The sequence below is a fragment of the Acomys minous genome, assembly GCF_964271855.1.
Source record: "Acomys minous genome assembly, chromosome: 14".
Lineage (NCBI taxonomy): Eukaryota > Metazoa > Chordata > Mammalia > Rodentia > Muridae > Acomys > Acomys minous.
In genome coordinates, this window is record NC_140496.1 from 9,132,344 (window position 1) to 9,154,722 (window position 22,379).

Below are 22,379 nucleotides of genomic sequence, written 5' to 3' on the forward strand. Positions count from 1 at the left end.
GGGGTGTCCCTGGCAGATAGGCTGATTGGTAGGGCGGGGCTCTGGGCATAGAAAATGTCTGATGGGAAGCAGTTCTCAGCAGGGTCTCTGGGCCGGCAGCAGGAAATGTATTAGGCAGGCAGAAAGAGTCTCAGACCTCATTCCAGGCCCACTGAGGCAGAAATTCCTGGCATGGACTGGCCACTGGTCTGCAGCAGTCCTCCCAGGGATTTCCAAGAAGTGAGTGGGGGCCAGGCTTCCACCGACAAGCCCAGGAAAAATGCCAGGTTTGATCTTGACATTTTGATGTGTGTCTTCCAGCTCAGGGGGTTGTCTTCTGCCGGCTTAGCAGCCGTACATTGGTTCAGAGAGCAATAAAGGTTGCCTTCTGCTCAGTGTGGCCCCTGCCTGGACTTTGTTAGAAATCAAGGTTGGGCTTCCCCAACATGGAGGCAATCAACCTGCCTTCCAACAAGGCCCCAGGTACACAGGGGTTAGTTTGAGGAGCGCCCACCACTGGAATTGTAAGAGGCAGGGAGTGAGAGGGCCCACTAGGGATGCTTAGAAAGCCCGTCCACAGAAAGGCCTCAATGAGACATACTGCCAACCAGAAACACACTCAGCCTGCCATGACCCTCCCCAAGACACGGGACTAGGAGGGGCTGCTGAGGCCAGGGGCTCTGAGGAAACTGACCCCAGGCCTGCAGTGGATGGGATCAGCTCTGAGTGCCTGGTCTTGTTGGATCTCAGCTGAACTCTATCCAGCAAGCCTAACAAAGCCACACCCCAAGGAGGGGCTTCTGCCCCTCACAAGAATGCCCGCATCCTGATCAGGCCAGAAGCCTCCAAATTTGCAAGCTCTTGGGGCAGGTGGCCTTGGTCTGTCTCCTCTGTCCCTCAGACTTGGAGCTTTAACTGGACACATGCCCTTAGGGCCCCCTAATGAATGGCTCAACAGCCCATTCCTGAGGAGGTAGACTCTCTGTCCGCAGGGCCACAGCAATGCAGCTGAAACGCAGAGAGGCAGCCTAAATTGCAATCTGCTGGTCCAGGACTGTGGCGCCCCTCGCTGGGTCTGGTAAGGATTAGGGCTCCAGACACTGTGGGACCTGAGTTTGGAAGCACGGTTGTGGGTGGGAGTTGGGGAGTAAGCATCTACCGGGAGAGGAAACCAGGACTTTAGTTGTAGGGGGAAGGAGGGATGAAGTCAGGGTCACCTTGGGGTGAGAGGGAGGGCAGGAGAGAGAAGAAATGTAAGTTAGAGGCCGGAGTGAATGAGCACCCTTGGAGCTCTCCTCTTTGGAAAGGAAGAATTGACGCTAGCCCTTCTTCCTCTGTCCCTCTGCTGCCCCAGCCATGGAGGGACAGCCCAGAGGGAGCAGAGGTCTTCTGGAGAAGCCCCTCCCTGTCACCCCCAATCCCACGCTGTCCTCACTGGGCGCCGTATTCATTCTCCTGAAGTCCGCTCTGGGTGCCGGCCTGCTCAACTTCCCCTGGGCTTTCTACAAGGCCGGAGGCACCGTGCCCACCTTCCTAGTGACATTGGTAAGTCACAGAGGTTGTCTCGGGGCAGGTGGACGATGGCTCCGGCTCTTCCAGGCAGGATTTTTTTAGCATTGGTTGCTTCTGCAGAGCTGGCTGTCCTGTGGCGGGGTGGGGGTGGGGGGCAAGGGATTTTCTTTTTCAGCCTCTGTACCTGGGAGACATGTCCCACTCTGAGTGGGTCACATGCAAGTACCGTCCCACTGAGTCTCCACGGGTTAGGGTTAGCATGAGACTAATCCCACCCTGAAGTATTAGCAAGAAAAAGACACAAGCTGCAGGTGCACACAATTGTACCTCCTGATGCAGCACGGGCACGGTACTAGATGCGGGACTGTCCGGGGGTGGGGCCGGGCCATGTGCTGACGGGCTGGGCTTGCACATCCTGGGGCCGCACGGACACTTCCATGTAAACCACCCTGGGGAATTACAGCGATACCTGCAGCCCGTTCATACACCCTGTAAACTGAGATGGCTGCAGATGGGAGCCTGTCTGTGGGATCCAGCGTAGATCGTGGGTTCGGGGCAGCGTTCTAACTCATGTATGTGTGAAGATTGTTTACTATAAAGATAAAGAGATCTTTGGAAGGCAATAAGACCCCCCCCCAACTGCCACATACAAACCACAAAGCCCACCCTTTGCAGAGCACTCACCCTGTCTGCACCTGAATGCATCAGCCCCCAGCACCCCTGAGAGGCATGTGGGTGGGACTGTCACCATTCCACGAGGTCACACAGCAAGGTCTAGAACTTGCTTCATACCAGGCTGGCCTGAGGCTCTGAGCCAGGAGTCCCTGTTCTGCCCTACTTTCCTAGCCTTACCTCTCAAGCCAACAGGAGAGAATTTCAACTCCCTGGCTTTGTGGGGTTTCATCAGTGCCCACCCCCTTGAAGCTCTTGGGCAGGGCCCTGCTAGAAGCCTAAGCCATGCACAGCTCTCTGCAGAGGCTCCATGGTGGACACACTTGGGCCAGCTGGCCCGTGAGTCACACTTCTAATGCGCAAGCCCCATCGTCTCCTCTGCAGGTCTCTTTGGTCTTCCTGGTCAGCGGCCTGGTCATCCTGGGCTACGCAGCCTCTGCCAGTGGCCAGACCACCTACCAGGGTGTGGTCCGGGAGCTGTGTGGGGCAGCCATGGGGAAGCTGTGTGAAGCCTGCTTCCTGACCAACCTGCTCATGATCTCTGTGGCCTTCCTCAGGGTGATCGGGGACCAGCTGGAAAAGTGTGAGTTCCTTTCCTAGCACTGGGTTAATCCAGGGTGCGGGCCCCGTTAATGACTCTCTGGGGATGGGGGGCTCCCAGCTGATGAACAGGACAGCGGGTAGTTGATGGGCCTCAAAGGGGACAGCAGAGTCAAGGCCTCGCCTGAGAACCCAACAGAAGTTAGGAAGGGAGCAGTCACGAAGGCATGGCTGCAGATGGGATGGCTCATGGAGACAACCCATTTCACAGATGGGAAAACTAAGGCAACTGCAGACAGACCCTCCTGAGAGCTTCCCGGTAGCACCTTTCAGCTGGACACAGAAAAGACACATGATCCTGGCCTCTGCTCCTCTACTAAGTCTTCTCCTCTAGGCCGTAGCTGCACCTGGCCTGCTTTTCCTACCTTCTGTTGGCATCACACAGGCACGAGCTTAGTTAGAGCCTTGCAGTGCCTTCCACCCTGTCTCACAGGATCGCTGCACCTGTCTTGCTTAATTTCCATTCGGGAGTCATTCAGATTCTCCGGCTCCCGTCTTAATTGTAGCGCAGGCAAGACTGTCCCCTTGCACAATGAGGAGATTTAGAGTCTTGAGTCGGGACCCAGTCTTGGTGACCATTCATTCCATGCTGTGCTGTTTTATTCCGTTTTGAAACGGGGCTTCACGTAGCCCAGGCTGGACTAGAGCTGAGCTCTCTAAGGAGCTCAGGATAACCTTGAGCTCCTAGTGGCCCTGTTCCACTTCCCTTAAAAATATTTATTTTTATTATTTTTTTAAATTATATGTGTGTTGGTGTGGGTGGAGGGAGCGGTATGTGCACATGTGAGTGCAAGTGCTCATGGGGGCCAGAAGTGTCAGATTCCCCCTGGAACTGGACTTACAGGCAGATGTGAGGCACCCGATGCAGATGGGCCTAGAAACCAAACTAGACCAAACAAGGGCAGTGCATGTTCCTCGCTGCCCCATCCCTCTGCCCCCGAGCACTGCGATCACAGGCATATACCACCACGCCTGGTTTACGCAGTACGGGGCATGGAACCCAGGGCCTCCTATACTAGGCGTGTGCTCTCTTCACTCCACTACATCCCCAGCCCACCTCTTCTGAGTTTTTAAATGTCCTGGTTAATCTACCGCCATCTAAGAACTGGGTGTTGACACCTCCAGCTGTGACTTTCGGCCTTGCCAGCTCACCCTTTAATTCCGGCCTCCGCTCTGCGGCTTTTGAAGCCCCATGATTAGGCACATCCTTTATTAATATGGAATATTCTGCTTTATCTCTGGCATGAAGCTTCTCTCTCCGTGTTAATAGATTCACCAGCTTCCTCAAGGTCAGCGTCCATGGGTGCCTCTCCTACTCCTCCCTGAAGCCAGCTACATTTTAGGATTGTAAATGTATTCTGTGTAGACAGCATATGGCTGAGTCTTGTGGGGATTTTTTTTTCTTTAATTATCTTGACAACCTCAGGCTTTTTAATTGCAATACTTAGGCTTAATTGGAATATAGCTGTTGCTAGGGTTAGATTGCAGCCTGTGTCTGTACTGCCGTGTGTGTCTTTCTCTCCTGCCTTTGCATGGCAAGGCTACTGGCTTGGGATTTTAGAACCTCTGACACTGTCCAATGCCAAAGAATGTGGAGGATGGAATCTCCCAGGGAGTGAATAGTCAGGTACCAGCAGCGGCAAGTGTAACCCCTCCCACACCTCAGATCCAGGCTGGGTTGAGAAGCCAGAGTCTCGGGGATAGAACACTGTGCCCAGAAATGAGCCACCCCAGATCTCGGTGGACTGAGAAGGGGACAGAGCATGCTCACCTCTTTCTGGTCTGTCCCCTGGGGATGTATCTGTCCTTGACATCCCACACTCTTAGAAAGAAGATGCTAAAAAGAGCTTGAGCACGAAGGGACAGTCACTGTGTGAGCTAAGCACAAAAATGACCCCACTGGTGCCAAGGACTTCCTGGGCTGTATAGACAGTTCAGGTTTGTGAAGGAGGTGACGTCATACTGATGATGTAAAGGCTGGTGTTTCCTGGCTGCAGGTAACTCTGGGGGTGAAGGGTTTGCACCCTACCCAGTGTGGCATTCTAAAACCCACCTGGGATCTATATGTGCCCTTCTCTACCTGCCTCCTTTTGGTAGCACAGGGGTGACTAACTTCTGCAGGGTGACCTGGCTGCAGGACATTTCCTTGCCTCCCCAGCTGAGGGAGCTGTTCCCCAAAGGCAGTTCTTTCTTTTTTAAAATTTTATTAATATATTCAGATTACAACTCAATTTTTATCCCATCATTTGTATCCTCCCATTCCTCCCTCCCTCCTGCTTTCACCCTATAACCCTCCCCTAAGTCTATGACCGAGGGGGACCTCCTCCCCCACTATATGGTCATAGGCTATCAAGTCTCATCTTAGTAACCTGCTTATTCTTTCTTTGAGTGCCACCAGGCCTCCCCACTAAGGGGAGGTGGTCAAATATGGGGCACCAGAGCTCATGTCAAAGTCAGTCCCCGCTCTCCACATAACTGTGGAGAATGTTCTGTCCATTGGGTAGATCATCGAAGGCAGTTATTTCTTTGTGAGGCTTCCTTTGATGAGCTCTGAAAGGGGTTTGCTCACAGTGGTGTGACCCTGTGACCCTGTGACCCTCTCCCAGCCTCGCCTCTGTCCATTGGTCGCCTTGCCTGTAGTTCCTGCTCACTCCTGCTTCAGGCTGCCTGCCACTCCCTTGCTCCCCGCCCCCACCTTAGACCACGTAAGCCATCTTGCTGGTTTCCATGGTACTTTTTTTTTTCTCCTTTATTAATTTATTCTTGTTACATCTCAATGGTTATCCCATCCCTTGTATCCTCCCATTCTTCCCTTCCATGGTGCTTTCACTGGGAGGTTGTTGATGATGGCATCCCGTCCTGGAGTCAGGTGTTTCGGGTGTGGCTTTGTCCTGCAGCATATGGCACAAGAGACCTCATGGCAGGTCCTCGGTATGGCTTTTTTTTTTTTTTTTTTGGTTTTTTGAGACAGGGTCTCTCTGTGTAGCCTTGGCTGTCCTGGACTCACTTTGTAGACCAGGCTGGCCTTGAACTCACAGTGATCCGCCTGCCTCTGCCTCCCGAGTGCTGGGATTAAAGGCGTGCGCCACCACGCCCGGCTTCTCGGTATGGCTTTTAGGAGGCTGGGCAGCTCCTCCCAGCTTTGAGAACTCCTGGCTGCCATGGGCAAAACTGAGCCAGCAGGAAGGCCCATGAGGAGAGGCAGAAGCTGAGGCAAAGGTTCTAGGGTCTGCAGCAGGCATGAGGAGAGGGCTCCTGCTGTCCAGGGGCCTCCACACCAGCTCTGCCATCAGCTTCGTGGCTCCTAAGGGTCCTAACCACCATTGGTGGGATGGACATGCCAGCAGAGGCCCCCCCCCTTAACATTTACCCTTCAACTCACAACGTAAGATCTACAGGGCTCAGTCCCCCAGCTTTGGAGTGGTCAGTTAGCTGAGCAGCTGTGCAGAGCTGTGGCAAGCACCCAGGGGCTCACTCTTCCCAGTAGCCGTCCTGTTGGACGCAAAGCTAGTCAGCTCGCAGTGCCACGAAGGCCGAGAAGGAAGCTCAGCATATGTATGCTGAGTGACTTCACAAAATATGGGGTTTCTTCCTTCAATGGGACATGAGATGGGCCCCATTTCCTTTCTGATCCCTTCACTCCCAGGCTGACTTAGCCACCAGCCCATGTGTCTGTGCCTTATGGTTCCTGTGGGCTCCAAGCCTAGCTCCTATCCCTGTCTCTAACAGTGTGTGACTCCCTCCTGCCTGGCGTCCCACCGCCCTGGTATGCAGCCCAGCAATTCACCCTGCCCCTCATCTCTGTGCTGGTCATCTTTCCCCTGTCAGCATTGCGGGAAATCGCCTTCCAGAAGTACACCAGGTACTGGGGGGGAGGGGGGAGGGGGTGGCCTTGTGGCTTCTGGGCAGGGCAGCTGTGGGACAGGGCCCCAGCTTTGGGTAGTACTATGTCAGGAGAGAGAAAGGAAGGACAGGTTTATTTCCATTTGAGAAGAAAATTGGAAATTTTACAGGTTCTATGTACCCACAGTATAAAATATAAATAAGCTAAGAAATACTAACAGTAGGTTTAAAAAATAATAATTTTAGCTGAGCATGGTAGCACATGCCTTTAATCCCAGCACTCTGGAGGCAGAGGCAGGCAGATCTCTGTGAGTTTAAGGCTGGCCTGGTCTATAAAGCAAGTTCAGGACAGCCAGGGCTACAGAGAGAAACCCTGTCTTGAAAAACCAAAAAAGAAAAGAAAAAATTAGTAGAGTAGCAGTAGTAATTTTAGCACCGGGATTAAAAGTGGCACATGCCTTTAATCCCAACACTTGGAAGGCAGAGACAGGTAGAAGATCTCTGAATTCAAGGCCACCCTGATCTACAGAGTGAGCTCCAGGACAGCCAGGGCTACACAGAGAAACCTTGTCTCTAAAAAACCAAGATGATGATGATGATGATGATGATGATGATGATGATGATGATGATGATAATGATGATGATATAAATTTATTCTTCAACAATTTTCTTCATTGGTACAGTGTATCTTGACTATATCCACTCCTCGTTCCCACCTTCCTCTCTCCCTGGACCCAAACCTCCCCTTCCCACCTCTCTCTTCCTCTCCCTTAACACGAATTGCCTGCATGTATCCCGCCCAGCAGGTTGGTGTTGTAGCACACAGTGTGGCATTGACATCTCCCCCTCCCCAGCAGCCTGCGTAGCACCCACCAGCACTCTGAAAGCTGGTCACCAAGAAGGAAGTTCCCCAGTCAGTGGGAGATTTATTTCTTTATGTCCTGGACTAAGGTGTATACAGCCTCCTCAAGAAAGCAGCCCTCCTATCTAGTTCTGTAGTGCATCCAAAGTCGCAGCAATAGCCTGTGGTTCTGTTGGGAGAGGTGTTCTAGGACCTCGCTGACCAGTGACTCATACAGACAGATCCCATTCCTGGCATTTTCCTGCACATTTCTTCATTTCACTGTGTTTGTTTGTTTGTTTGGTTGGTTGGTTTTCTCGAGATAGGGTCTCTTTGTGTGTAGCCTTGGCTGTCCTGGACTCGCTTTGTAGACCAAGCTGGCCTCGAACTCACAGCGATCCACTTGCCTCTGCCTCCTGACTTCTGGGATTAAAGGTGTGCGCCACCATGCCTGGCATTTCACTGTTCTTTACAGATGACTAAAATGCCATTGTAATAGTACATGTTGTCCTTTAACTGTGGCAGGCTCCTCCCCCACCCCCCCCCCCACACACAGCCACACAGGTTATACAGTCAGATGGGCATGGCTTTTAGTTCATTTTTGACCTTGAAGCTTCCAGGGATGGTGTTGGAAAAACCAAGTTAATGACAGACAGACTTGGCCCAAGATCAGGTTCTTTGCTGCCTTGTGTGTGAGTAGCAATGTGCTTTGTAACCCTGTGACTCTGAGCAGAGGCCTCAGAACCCAGTCCCTCCATACCTGCAGCCCACAAGGCTCCTGTGGCCTCAGGCCACACCAGACTCTTCTTCCTCTCCCCTGTGCCCAAGTCTGAGACTGTCCTGTTTTGGATATCAAACTTCAGCAGCTGACTGGCACTCCTGGTGAAAGAAGAGGTGTCCTGGTTGCTCTCCCCAAGGATGCTAGGCCACCTGGAACCCATACCTCTGAACTCCAGACCAGGACAGCACTGCCCAGCCACCCCCTGGTGCTCCACATATGCAGAGGAAATGGTGGCTGAGGAAGAGAGCTTCCTGCCTCCATGCTAGCCAGGGCAGAGCTGGGATGCCCATGTGAGCGCTGGCTGTGTGTCTCTGGTGAGGCGTCTCTGATTCTGTCCTGTGTGCGCCAGCATCCTAGGTACTCTGGCTGCTTGCTACCTTGCTTTGGTCATCACAGTACAGTACTACCTATGGCCTCAGGGCCTGGTGCGCCAGTCTCATCCTTTGCCAAGGTGAGTCTGGGGAAACCCAGGTGGGAATAGGATTCTTGAAAAGGGATCTTCTGAGGGCTGCAGAACTCTGGCTAGAGCTGAAAGTGAGGTAGGGTGTCACGAAGGGACTCAGAGCTACTATGAAGACTGTTGCTTTTGCCATGGGAGAACTGGGGAACTCTTGGTGTTCTGAACACCACAGGGATGGAGCATAGCTCATTCCTGAAAAGGATTGCTAAATGGGCTTTGGGAGTCAGGTGCAGGAATAGGGGCCAGGCCAGCCCAGCCCTGATGCCTCACATGGAGGAGCATCCCAGGTGGGGGAGCATCCCAGGTGGGGGAGCATCCCAGGTGGGGGAGCATCCCAGGTAGGGGAGCATCCCAGGTGGGGGAGCATCCCAGGCAGGGGAGCATCCCAGGCGGGGGAGCATCCCAGAGTGAAACCTGAGCGCCAGGGCGTGGTAGAAGTAGCTTGGAGACATGTGCTAGATGCCCAGTGGCTGGTCAGCCGTGTGTGCCTACAGTTTGAGGGAGCCAAGCTAGGGGGAGCAGAGTTGTGATGTCCAGAGGACAGTGTTGGAGGCTGTGGGTATTGATGTCTGTGCTGCTGGGCTGTGGAGCTGGGGTGCAGGGGGAGGAGGTAGAGGAGCTGGAAGAGCCTGGGTAGGGTTTTAAGACAGGTGGGCTTCCTGGGCCTGCTGTGACAAACTAAGGGGCCCAAACAGCCAGGAATGTTCCTTCGGCTCTCCAGGAGTATGTCTTCCCTCACAGTGTTGGGGTCAGACATCAGATCATATGTTCAATCAGAGCATGGCATGGGTGGGTCCATTCCTTCTGAGGTTTTGGCCTAGGTTAGCAGAAGGAGGCAGTAAGCCTCCAATACAACAATCAAACAGGAGAATGAAAGTCCCTTTGACAGCCACCAACCTTGCATCTGGGGAGATGTGTCAGACAGTCTGTGTGTGCCCTAGCACCCCCACAACATTGGGAATGGGCAGCCTCTGGAGGGAAGATGGGGATTGTGTCTTGCCAAACCCCACCCACCCAGGCTGTGTCATGTTACCTAAGGTCTACAAAGATGTATTTAAAAAGTGCAGCATCGAACATGCTTCCTTTCAGCCCTGGAGCATGCGCACAGACTCGGTCGTTCAGAGCACATCTTGCAGCCACACTCCATCACATTCCTCTCATTTTGTTTAAAACAGATGCTCTCAGGTCGAAGGTTGTTTCTAACTCCCTAATGAACACCTGTCCCTGTCTATTCCCAGCCCGTCTCCCTGGACCTCTGTGTTTAGCGTCTTCCCTACCATCTGCTTCGGATTTCAGGTACGTTTAGAATGTGACATTTTCAGGCTTCCGAGCTCTCTGGAGGGCACAGCTCTGCTCTGCCACTCCGGCCCCCCGCCATGTGCCCCCCCTGCCACTGCCCCCTGGGGAGAAGTCTGGGTGCTTATTCTCTTAGTGCTCAGCTGTGCTTATGGGCTGTCTTCCAGAGGCTGTGACATCTGGGCCACCTAGAGGGGACGTGGGCTGTCACTGAGTTTCTCCCTCACACCCCCCAGTATCAGCACTACCAGGGTGGTTGGGTGTGGAATCCAGAGAAGGGGCGGGGACCTGGGACTTGCTTCTCTGAAGGGTGATCACAGAACTGCCCCCAAGGCCTGGGGACAGAGCCACCTGCATATGCTTGCAGAGTGGGTGGCTTCTGCCCTGGGCCTAAAAGAAAGATCTATGCCTCTCGAGGTGTTACTGCCTAGAGGGTATAGGGATAAGATAGGAAGCCAAGTGACAGGACAGAGGACCAAACAGGCAGAACGTCCCTGGAACAAAGCCACAGTAGAATGTCACTGGAGCAAAGCCACTGTTCTGTGTAGGATCTGAGCAGAGGATAAGTGAGAGCTACCCAAAGGAATCTGGAGGAGGGTAGCCTCGAGGCCTCGGGCCTCCTCCCCTTACCTTCCGATTCCGTTATCCAGCTTGCATTTTCTCTCAGAACTGTTTTTGATAACCCGCTGCCACACTGCCATTTCTCAGCCTGGTTAACTGACTCACTGTCACTTCTGAGGTTCGGTGAGCGGCTCCTGAGAAGGTCTCACACCTGATATTTTCAAGGCCACACGGGGCTGGTTTTGCTCTGGGCTGTTGCCTGGGTGTGGTCACCGTGGAGTGGCAGGCGGCCTGTGCGAGGCCCCTTCTGAATGTTCACAGGCCCCACCTTGACCTCAGCTCCCTCCTCGGCTCTCCTAGCAACCAAGCTGTGGTTTCCAGGGTTTCCAGGGTTTCCAGGGCTGCTGTGATTGGGGAGCCTGGCAGGACAGGATGTGAGTGTGGGGGTGGGGGTGGGGCCACGGGTGGATAAAGGATCTGGAGAGTCAAGAGTCTGTGAGGAGACAAGGTGGAGGAACTTGGCAGGTTGGGCTGTGAGGAAAAACAAAAACAAAAACAAGGCAGCAAGGCTTATGGCCGTCAGGACTTCTGACAGGATTCAAATACCATCTCTCCCCAAACACATTTAAAAATAGGGTACCACCACCCCTACCCCACCTTCCTCCCCGAATCCCAGCCTGAACTGCATCAGCGAAGGGCCTGGGGGCGCATAGGGCTACAGGCTGTGTCTCTAGCCACCCTGGCCACCTTGGCACCTGCTGGTTTTGATTTAGACAGACTCACTGTAGGTCAGTTCAGCTCATACAACTGCCCTTCAAAAGTGTGGCTATGGTCAGAGGTGCACACTGTGGCCATCAGCAACTTGAAGAGTGGCTCCTCCTCTTCCTCCTCCTCCTCCTCTTCCTCTTTCCCCTCCCCTTCCTCTCAGCCTCTAGTGACCATGGCTCTTCTGTCTGTGGATCTTCCTGTCACGGGTGGCCTGTGGCCTTGTGCGATGCTTCCCTCTTGTCATCTGAGTCTTGGATGTCATTTGGTGCCTCATTCCTTTTTTTGTTTTTGTTTTTTTGTGTGTTTGGTTGGTTTTGATTTTTCTTTCTTTCTTTCTTTCTTTCTTTCTTTTTTTAAAGATTTATTTATTTTATTTATTGCATATGAGCACTTTATCTGCAGAAGAGGGTATCAGATTACATTATAGATGATTGTGAGCCACCATGTGGTTACTGGGAATTGAACTCAGGACCTCTAGATGAGCAGGTAGTGCTCTTAACCACTGAGCCATCTCTCCAGCCCCTTTCTTTTTTCTTTTTCTTTTTTTTTTTAGGTTGTTTAACATTTTTTTAAAATTTTATTCATTTATTCATATTACATCTCAATGGTTATCCCCTCCCTTGTATCCACCCATTCCTCCCTCTTTCCCATTTTCCCCTTACTCCCCTCCCCTATGACTGTGACCGAGGGGGGCTTCCTACCCCTATATATGCTCATAGGGTATCAAGTCACTTCTTGGTATGGTTTTGATTTTTCAACGCAGGTTTCTTTGTGTAGCCCTGGCTGTCCTGGAACTTGCTCTGTAGACCAGGCTGGCCTCAAACTCAGAGACCCACCTGCCTCTGCCTCCTGAGTGCTGTGTTTGAAGGTGTGCCCTTTTTAAGGCCAGGTGACATTCAATTGTGTGGACCGAAGCTGTCGCACTTTTTGGTTCATGTGTCCCCTCCCCTGTGCATTGACTAGGGACTGGGGAGCCTGGCTGCACCTGCTGTCTACAGAGGTTGTCTTCAGATAGGTGCATAAAGAGATGCTTGTGCCCCTGAACATCTTCACGTTGTGTGGGGGTGGCATAGGGTGTTGGCTACATTGCTGCCTGCAGAACTGGGGCTCTAGGTCCCCCAAATGGGGCATTGTCTATAGTTCCTAAATCAGGACCTGTGACAGAGCCAAGGTGCTGATGTCCCTTCAGGAGCCACAGGGCTGTTAAGTGGTCCTGCAGAATCCATTGGCTGTCCTGACAAGTACACAGGGTACACACAGACGTGCTGCTGGACACTGGTCTGAGGGGTTTACCCTGAGGCCCACCACTGTCAGCCAAAGATTTAGTATAGTTGCCACTGCCTGGCTGAGCTTGCCCCCGGCCCCGGGGGCTCCTGACTGCCAGAAAAGCCCAGGGCAGATGGTGGGGGTAATACTACTGCCCAGGTTTATGGGTTAGGGTTAGTGTGTCTGTGCTGACCGTGGGTTGGGCCAGGAGAAATAAGGCCCATCCATGTGCCTCCCCACTGTACCTCTACTCCAGGGCTGCTGGGAGCCCTGTGACTCTTCCACCTCACATCAAATAGGCACTAAGCATGGGCTAAGGGAGGGCTGCTGGTGGAGCTGGTGATGCTTGTTTGCCAGCCTTCGGCCTCCTGTGGAGTCAAGAGATGTCCATGTGTTGCCCAGGTATGGTTCTGAGCTGGCGATGGTGACTTGGCAGCTGATAGAGGCTGAACAGACAGAGCCAGGGATGCTCACGGCCGGGGGTGGGGGCCATGTGGGAGGAAAGAGTTCTGTTTAGGATGAAGGCAGAGGTGTGACTGTGGTGGGTAACAGGGTGCATCCTGATGTACATCGCTACCCTGTGGGCTCCTTGGGGTCCCTCACCTGCTTGTGTGATACCAGGGCTGGGGTTGTGCCAGATGAAGAAAGCCAAATTACACAGAAACTTGTCACCATAGTATAGTATATCATCTTAAAATTTTTAAACTTGCTTTGTGTGTGTGTGTGTGTGTGTGTGTGTGTGTTCATATGTGACGATGAATGTGTGGAGGTCAAAGGACAACTTGTAGGAGTTGCTTCTGTCTTTCTACTTTGCAGGTTCTGGGAATCGAACTCAGAGCATCAGCCTTGGTGGCAGGCTCCTTTGCCTGCTGAGCCATTTTGTTGGCCCAGAACTTGCTTTTTTTTTAAGTGTAAATCATAAGTGTGGGTGTCCCACATGGCCTCCCCAGAGGGCCTTCACCACGTTCTCATCAGTAGCCTGCTTTCCTGTCCTCTGTTATTACAGAGGTGGGGTCCCAGCAGCTTGGTGGCATCTGGGGCTATTTTGGGTTTTTAACAGACACGGGAAGCCAGCAGTGTAGACAGGGAATGCTGCCTGATGTCCTCTAACACACAGGAAGAATTATCCCCTCCCCAGTGCTGACAGCACCCTTGGACCTTTGGAACATTGGACACTGCTATAAATATGTTTGTCTTATGATCTGAACTTCAGGCCTCTTTCCACCAACCTTATATGGTTTTGTGAGATTCTTCTGCACTGAGGTGGGGAGTCAGGGTCAGTCAGTCCTTTTGAGGGCTGTATAATATTCCAGTCATTGAGTATCCTGACATTTGTCTATGCTGCTGGTGGACTCTCAGGTACTTCCCAACTTTGGGGTGCAGCTCTTCCCCAGTCATCCCTGGAGGGTCTGAGATGCACATTCTGTCTTCCAGTGTCACGAGGCCGCTGTCTCCATCTACTGCAGCATGCGGAACCAGAACCTCTCCCACTGGGCCCTGGTTTCTGTGCTCTCCTTGCTGGCCTGTTGCCTTATCTACTCCCTAACAGGTAGGGTCTGAGAAGGTGCCCCAGAGGGGAGGAAGTGGCCATGGAAAGTGGATAAAGGCAACAAGGTTCATAGAGGACCCCCTCCCATGCTGGCATGATGCTCTGGGCTGTCAACACCTTTTCTCATTTAATCCATAGCATCCCATAGGAAATGGCTAGAGATGGGGAAACTGAGGCTAGGAAGGCTTCTGTGGCTTTCTCAAGGCCCCCACAGTTAGATATGCAAAGCTGAGTCTCACGCCACGTTCTGCATGTCCCAAAGGCCCTGTCCTCACGTGTGGTGCCTTCCCAGCTAGTCTGAGGGGTGTGGCTGTATCTGGGAAGTGGCTTATAAAATGCTTGCACAAATGTAGCTGGCTTCGAATGCTCACAAACTTTGTGAGGTCGGCAGAGGTCCTCAGAGGTGGGAAAAGCAGGACCCAGAGGATGGCCGTGAGAGGCCCGAGGTCACAGCATGTACGTATACAGACTGGAGTCCCAGTACAGGTGACTTTTAGTGGCCACCGCCTGGTGGTCCTTCCTGTGTTCATCTATCAAAGCCTCTGACTTGGAGGGCTTTGGGCTGCAGGGGATATGCTGTGCAGCCTTGGACTCCTATAGTCACCTGAGAGACTCGCCAGGGAACGTTTCCCCCAGACAGTGGATCTGTCATTCTGTAGCCCTACGCTCTGAAGGCTGTGACTATATTATCTCCTCTGGATGTCCCTAGTGTCAGGGTCCATAGGATCACAGGATGGCCTTAACTAGGCCCCCAAGAGACACCTAACATGTTTAGACCAGAGGTAACGTCCCAGGACAGGGCAAGGGACCTGGGTGACGAGAAGGTAGTGTGGTGCTGTGAGAAGGAGCTGGTTCTCTGCTCCTGCCAGCTGTGTGACTGAAGAATCAGGGAGAAGTCCAGAACTCTGTTGTCCCCTCTGAGCCACCAGCTGCATCCTTGGCTGCTGTTGCCCAGGAGTGGGGGACATGGAAAGTGTGCCTATTTCCCAAGGCTCTGGGTGCTTCCTTACTCAAACCCTAGCACCAGCCATGAGCAACCAAGTAGTCCGCAGGAGTGTTTAGGATGCAGAAGGAACCCTTCCAGAACCTTCCCTCTGTACCAGAGGGATCCTTAGGGCATTGTGGGGGGAAAGTATGTGTGCGGGATTCTTCTCATTGCAGATGCTTGACCCCTTCTTTCCCACCTGCAGGGGTTTATGGCTTCCTGACCTTCGGGACAGAAGTTTCTGCGGACATCTTGATGTCTTACCCAGGCGATGACACGGCCATCATTGTAGCACGTATTCTCTTCGCTGTCTCCATTGTGACTGTCTACCCCATTGTGTTGTTCCTGGGGAGGTGAGTGTGTTCGGCCCAGCGCACTACAGGTTGTGTTCTCCGTGTGTCGGGTGTGTAAGTGTGTGCTGTGGGGCTGAGGTCACCTCTGGTAGCCAGAGCAGGGTACACATAGGCATGGTGAGATTAGATGTTGACCAGCGAGTAAGCGTCAGAACTGGGCCTGCAATCTTGACTTCTCTACCCTCACCCTACAGATCCTGGCACTGGGAGGTGCCCTGGGGAGCACACAGCCGGGTGTGGGGCAGACCCTGCAGTGTGCAAGACTCATGGAAGCCAAGAGCTCAGCAGCCGTAGGCGCTGGCTGAGCACTGGTATCCATGTATCTACAGGTCTGTGATGCAGGACTTTTGGAAAAAGAGCTACTGGGCCACACGGGGCCCCCCAGTGCTGGCTGACCCGTCAGGGCCATGGGTTCGGCTGCCACTGACCTTTCTGTGGGTGGTAGTGACGCTCGCCATGGCTTTGTTCCTACCGGACCTCAGCGAGATCATTAGCATTATCGGTGGTGTCAGCTCCTTCTTCATCTTCATCTTCCCTGGTGAGTGGCTGCTTCCAGCCTCTGGCATCCATCCTTGGCCTACAGCAGCAGTTCTCAACCTGTGGGTCACAGTTCCTTTGGCAAACCTCGTGGTCTCCAAAAATATTTACATTATAATCCATGACAGTAGAAAAATTACAGTTATGAAGTAGCAATGAAAATAGTTTTATGAGCCGGGCGGTGGTGGCACACACCTTTAATCCCAGCACCTGGGAGGCACAGAGGCAGGCAGATCACTGTGAGTTCGAGGCCAGCTTGGTCCACAAAGTGAGTCTAGGACAGCCAAGACAGAGAAACCCTGTCTTGAAAAACCCAAAAAAATAAAAATAAAAATAAAAATAAAAAACCCACCCCCCCAAAAAAAAGAAAATAGTTTTATGGTTGGGGGTCATCACAACATGAGGAACTGCATTAAAGAGTCTCAGCATCAGGAAGGTTGAGATTCCTGGTCTATAGGACCTGGAGGTGGGACCCTTGTGCGATGAGGGCCTAGGTTACTGAGCCGGGTATGGGCCAGGCTTTTCAGACCTATCCTGGCTAAGTGGCTCAACCACATCCTAGGTGGATGTGTTGTGTCATTCTATTCCACAAATGGGAAGACAGAGGCCCAGGACCCAGGGCCTCCCACGGTAGGGCTGGTTGGTCATTTTAAATACTGTCTCTGTGAAACTCGCAAGACTCACAGTCCAGAAGAGCATTCCATGAGAATCTTCTGTCACTGGCCCAACCCGGAGGCGGACACCACGTTCTGCAGTGAACAAGAGCCAAGGTGATAAGTTCCAGGGGGCACAGCAGGGGTGAGGCTGAGGAAATGCTTCCGAGTGGCTTCCAGGCTTCAGCATACAATAGGAGCCCGGGCACACAATAGGTGCACAGCACACAGTAGTATCTCCACATGTTGACTGCAATTCTGCTATGGGAAGATCCGTACTAGGCAAATGTTGAACTTGGGGGGCCACACCCCTGTGTTGAGCCATGGCCAGATGTTCTGAATGTCCAACCCAGGTTGTCACCAAGGCTGACAGCACCCTTGGGTGTGGAAGCCAAGGTGGGAGAGCATCGCTATTCACTCTGGTTTTGGGTGTCGCTTGATGAGTTTCATGGTGCCTGTCTCTTTCAACTCCCTGGTCTGAGGCAGCCTCTTTCAATTCTGGCTCAGGCCCCAGGGGAGCCTTTTCAAAGCTCCAGCTCTCGCCTGTGCCCAAGAGAACTGCCCAGGGAGGGTCAGTGTGGGGGCAGTTTCCTGGGAGCTCCAGGCAGAACTGGCAGGCTTTGAAGTGGAACAAAACTGATGCAATGCTGGAGGTGGGACCCAGGACTCATGCGTGCCAGGCCAGCGCTCTATAGCTAAAATACAGCCCCAGAAATATACATACATACATACATACATACATACATACATACATACACACACACACACACACACACACACACACACACACACGTATAAGAGAAGAGAGCAAGAGGCAGCAGCAATCTGAAGTGTTGTTCTTCAGGTAACCCAACAAGGTTTTTATTATCCTGGAACTCACCAAGGAGGCTATAGTGCCAGGAATCTGCCTGTGTCACATACCTGTCCCCCCTTCGTATGATGTGTGTGTATGTGTGTGTGTGTGTTTGTGTGTGTGTGTGCATGCAGGTGGAGGCCCAAGACTGACATCAGGTGTCTTCATGGATGGCTTCCCGTCCTGTGTACTTGCTAACCCTAGAGCTTGTCATTTCAGCTAGTCTAGCTAGCGCACGGTGTCAGCCATGTGCCAGGATTGCCATCAGGTCAGCGTATCACCAGCTGTTCTATTCCAGGAAGCTTAACTCCGGTCCTCATCCTTGCATGGCAAAGGCTTTACCCACTGAGCCATCTTCCAAGCCTCTGAAAATATTAAAAAACAAAGGAGAAGGAGGAGGAGAGGAGGAGGAGGAGGAAGAGGAAGCTGATCATAGCAGTACTTGCCTGTCATCCCAACAATAGAGAAGCTGAGGCAGGGGGATGAGGAATTCCAGGCCAGTCTGGGCTGTGTAGCAACACCCTGTCTGAAGGAAAGGAAAGAGAAGGAACGGGGGCAACTATAGCTCCATGAGTGCATCCCAGGACTGGGGTACCTGAAGGAGAGATAAACATGTTTTCTTGTTTAGATCACAAGTTGGGGATGAGAAAAAGACTTGTGACAGAGAACAGGTGATGTTTATCCTTTTAGAAGTTGAACCACCACATGGGGGAGATTGGTTATTAGCCAGCTGAAAAACATCCTTGAACAAATTCTGAGAGGAGGTATAAAAATGAGCCAAAAACAAGAGGTGGGGCCTTTGGAGACTTGGGATAGTTTTGGCTGTTCATCGCTCCACTTCGAGATACTCCTAGAGAGAACTACTGGGGGAAGGCTTCGGGGCTCTGGGCTCCTGCTGGGATTCCAGGTTCTGGTTACTCCAGGTTCCAGCAGAAGAAATCCTGATGATTATGCCAGGAGAATCCTTCCTCAGGACTGATAGCCTTACAGTTTTGTTACTGTGTTCTTTAACCCTCTTTTCCTATTGTTTCAGTTCATCGGGTTATAAGTGACATAAGCTCAGTTAATAAGTTACTGATAAAATATATTTGTTAAGAACATTGAGCCTACAGGCACCAACCAAGTTCCTGACCCTGGAAGGTATATGCCTGAGAGGCCATGCTGTTCAGCAGATTCATTTTAGGGGTGCTTAGCTGAAGCCTAAACTGGCCCCCTAACCACTGTGCCATACCACCTTTTCAGGTACACCACTTTCCCATTGGCCACCTGAGGCCTGTGGGGCTTTGGCAGCTCTTTGCACCTCCAATTCGGTAAGGGGGAGCCAACGTGACCTCATGTCTCCTTTGCAGGTTTGTGCCTCATCTGTGCTGTGGACACGGAGCCCATAGGACCAAAGGTCAAGTGAGTGTCCCCAAGATGAGACTGATGCGTAGGGTGTACTGAGGGGCTGGGCCTCCAATGTGTTCTCCTGGGCCTGGGAAACTACAGGCAGTGGGTGTGGCCTGGGTGAGAGCAGCACAAATCTCCAGCCAGCCTTCACCAGTGTGTACATATTAGCTTCCAGGCTCTGTGCTTGGAATGTCCTGTCTGTTTGAAGTATACTCCCTCGCTTCCGGTGGCCCTTGCGACACCTCCTCTGAAGCTCGGCTCAGGGTAGGAGCAGGGCACAGGCTGGTCCTGAGTCTAAAGGTCTGGTGGCTGACAGGACTCAGACCCATCTGCTTTGTCATCTTAGAAGATATTTGTCCAGGGATGGACTCAGGCTCCAGCACTTTGCACTTAATCATGCCTGCAGACCCTGTTCTGGGTAAGGCCCTAGTCCCATGTAAGCATGCAATGTGTGGGGCACTCAGCCCATTTCAGATGCCCATGGCTTATGTAGCCATGGATGTGGGTGCCTGCTCCAGGCCTGTGCTCAGTTCCCATCCTTTAACCCCTGTGAACCCAAGGTCTGTTTTTCCTCGGGGAGCAGGTATGGCTCAGACCCCTCTATCCTGACAGGAGTTGCTCTGGACTTCTCTAAGCTGACTGACTGGTCCCCACTGGCTGGTCCCTGAAACAGGCTGTGGAATCTTTCCTGGCCAAGTTCTACATGGATTATTCATGGGCTCTTAGGATGATTTTCTGAAGCTGCTCTCTGTCCTTCCCTCATGGTTGGTGTGTGGCACTGTGTCCTGTGGGCTTATGGCGGTGCTAATGCTGTTCAGCCAGAGATGTCCCCCTCTGGTGTTGGTCACTTCTAGCTCCTGTTAATGCTGTAGTGGAAACCCTGTCACTTGCTGGTCCACTGATCACCAATTAAGAAAATGCCCTACAGGCTTGCCTATAGCCTTATGGATCTCAATGGAGGTTCTCTTTCTCAGTGGCTGTCTGTCCTGGTTGCCCCACGCTCCTCTGGTCCTGTGCCCTAACTGACTGCCTTCTTGACTATGTGTGGCTCAGGGCTTTGGCCTTCTCTCTGTTCCAGTGGATGCTCTGAGGTTGTGCCTCCCCTTCCCCGTTTCCTTGATAAAGTATTAAGGAATGAGCATTCTAGTAAGGGACTTTATTGGGATTTCCTAGTTAAGGCAACCGTTTCTGTGATAAAACACCATGACCAATAGCAACTTGGGGAGGAAAGGGTTTATTTGTCTTATACTTCCATATCATAGTTTCTTATTAAAGGAAGTCAGGACAGGAACTCAAACAAGGCAGGAACCTGAAGGCAGGAACTGATGCAGAGGCCATAGAGGGGTGCTGCTTCCTGGCTTGCTCCCCATGGCTTGCTCAGCCTGCTTTCTTACAGAACCCAGGAGCACCAGGCTAGGGATGGCCCCACCCAAAGTGGACCAGAAACCCCCCCCCCCCCATCAATCACCAATTAAGAAAATGCCCAACGTGTTTGCCTGCAGCCTGATCTTATGGAGGCATTTTCTCAACTGAGGTTGCCTCTCCTCTCAGATGGTTTGAGCTTGTGTCAAGTTGACATAAAGCTATCCAGCACAGGGCGTTTTGTCTGGCTCAATGACACTCCTGGCCTGTCAGCACCACCTGGCACTGCATACTGCCAGCCACACAACCAGGTGTGTTGCTTTTGTAGGTGCTGCCTGGAGGCCTGGGGCACCCTCTCCATACTGGTGGGCACCTTCATCTTTGGGCAGAGCACAGCTGTGGCCGTGGTGGAGCTGCTGTGAGAGGCCTCGGGGCTGACCTGTCACTCCTGCATCGGGCCGGAGGACCCCTGTGGGCTCTTGCCATCACAGAGGTGCTGTCCTGCCTGCTGGCTGCCTCCTGAGCTCTGCTCCTCCTATGGCTCCCGGGATCCTGTCGAGGAAGGATTGCTGTGACAAGTCACCACCGGCTGGTGACTCGGGACAGTAGAAGCTCCTGCTACTGAAAGCCAGGGTGTGAGCTAGAGTGGGGTGGGCCACTCAGGTTCAGAAGGTTCTGGAATGTTCCTCCCACTATCTTCCTCTGCTGGTCATAGGAAGTCCTTAGTGTCTCTGGCTTGTAGATGCATCACTCTAGTCTCTGCATTCATAAGTCACAGGGTCAAACCCTGTCCTGTGTGTCTCTGTTGAAGCCCCCTTTTCCAAGCAGGCTGCCAGCTACCCAGTCTAGGCCCATCTTGAGTTAATGAGCACTTGTCTGCACTGGCTGTGTCTCCTCTTAGTTGCTAAAGATGTGTGTCTTGGTTGCTGTTCTATTTGCTGTAAAGAGATACACGATCGGCCAGGCACGGTGGCACACGCCTTTAATCCCAGCACTTGGGAGGCAGAGGCAGTCAGATCGCTGTGAATTCAAGGCCAGCCTGGTCTTCAAATCGAGTCTAGGACAGCCAAGGCTACACAGAGAAACTGTGTCTTGGAAAGAGAGATAGATAGATAGATAGATAGATAGATAGATAGATAGATAGATATGATCAAGGCAACTTAGAGTAATGTTCACTGGGGGTGCACAGTTCCAGAGGGCTAGCATCCACGGCCACCATGGCAGGGAGCACGGCAGCAGGCAGGTAGGTGTATGCCGCAGCAATAGCTAAGAGCTCACATCCTTATCTGCAAACCGAAGACAGGGAGGGCTGACTGGGAATGGTGTGGACTTCTGAAAGCTTAGAGCCACTCCCAGTAGCACACCTCCTCCGACAAGGCCACACCTCCTAATCCTTCCTAAACAGTTGAGACCAAACATATGAGCTGTTTTCACGCACGGGCCCTGTTTTCGTTCAAACCACCATATCCCAGTTTCTGGCCCCCATAGGCTTGGAGCTGTGTCATAATACAAATTATGTATCCCGTCCAACTTCAAAAGTCCCTGTTGCTGGGGGTTGGCTTTAAGGTTATGTGAGCGTGTAACGAATCTGTGACACAAGCAGGTGAACATCTGATATCACTATTTCTCGGGAAGTAAACTTGGAATGCCAACAGGTGGGAGGAACACGGGAATGCTTGCATGACCTCGCCCTCTACTTCTAGGAAACAGGAAACGGGAGTCTCATCGTATTTCAGACATTTTTCTGCAGGCAAACAACTTTGCTGTGCTTCCTATAACCTTGACCACGCTGGGCTGTGAAGCAGGCTTCTCCACGGCTGTAAGCCCCTAACCCTGTTATCAAAGGAACGGTGATAATAAAATAGAGCCTTGTTGGGCGAATTGCATTCAAGCGCTTGGCTGCCTCGAATCTTCTGGTTTCCCTGGCTCACTTCTTCCAGGCAACATGCCCCACCCATATTTTATAATAGTCGCAACAGTTTAAAATCCAACCCTCTTCCAAGACCCAAGGCAATCTCTTATGTACGTACTTGCAACGTATAGTGGCGCAGAGTGTATATTGCCGTTCCCAAAGGCAGGAATAGGGGCACAGTGAGGAAAAGCTGGACCGAAGCAAGAC

At 52.3% G+C, this 22,379-nt stretch overlaps 1 protein-coding gene and 1 long non-coding RNA gene across 2 annotated transcripts; one reads left to right on the forward strand and one right to left on the reverse strand.

The window, feature by feature from the left end:
* Window positions 1–322: 322 nt before the first annotated feature.
* SLC38A8 (solute carrier family 38 member 8) lies at window positions 323–22,264 on the forward strand. The gene is made up of 11 exons (XM_084755801.1): window positions 323–1,057; window positions 1,334–1,524; window positions 2,548–2,746; window positions 6,493–6,625; window positions 8,578–8,679; window positions 9,927–9,984; window positions 14,014–14,128; window positions 15,319–15,466; window positions 15,796–16,004; window positions 18,859–18,910; window positions 20,589–22,264. Exons 2-11 carry the CDS (start codon window positions 1,336–1,338, stop codon window positions 20,680–20,682), a joined length of 1,299 nt encoding a protein of 432 aa, XP_084611927.1. The 5' UTR covers window positions 323–1,057; window positions 1,334–1,335; the 3' UTR covers window positions 20,683–22,264.
* Window positions 5,915–10,883, reverse strand: LOC311582625. The gene is made up of 3 exons (XR_014774177.1): window positions 10,615–10,883; window positions 8,208–8,326; window positions 5,915–6,255 (listed from the first exon to the last, which is right to left on the reverse strand). It is a non-coding gene; the product is annotated as an uncharacterized lncRNA (long non-coding RNA).
* Window positions 22,265–22,379: the final 115 nt, after the last annotated feature.

What these genes read in the sequence shown, in the direction of transcription:
- SLC38A8 (XM_084755801.1), top strand. Translation starts at nt 1,336, where the DNA reads ATGGAGGGACAGCCCAGAGGGAGCAGAGGTCTTCTGGAGAAGCCCCTC. An exon ending in CCACCTTCCTAGTGACATTG is followed by an intron (nt 1,525 to 2,547) that starts GTAAGTCACAGA and finishes TCTCCTCTGCAG; the next exon opens with GTCTCTTTGGTCTTCCTGGT. An exon ending in CAGTCTCATCCTTTGCCAAG is followed by an intron (nt 8,680 to 9,926) that starts GTGAGTCTGGGG and finishes GTCTATTCCCAG; the next exon opens with CCCGTCTCCCTGGACCTCTG.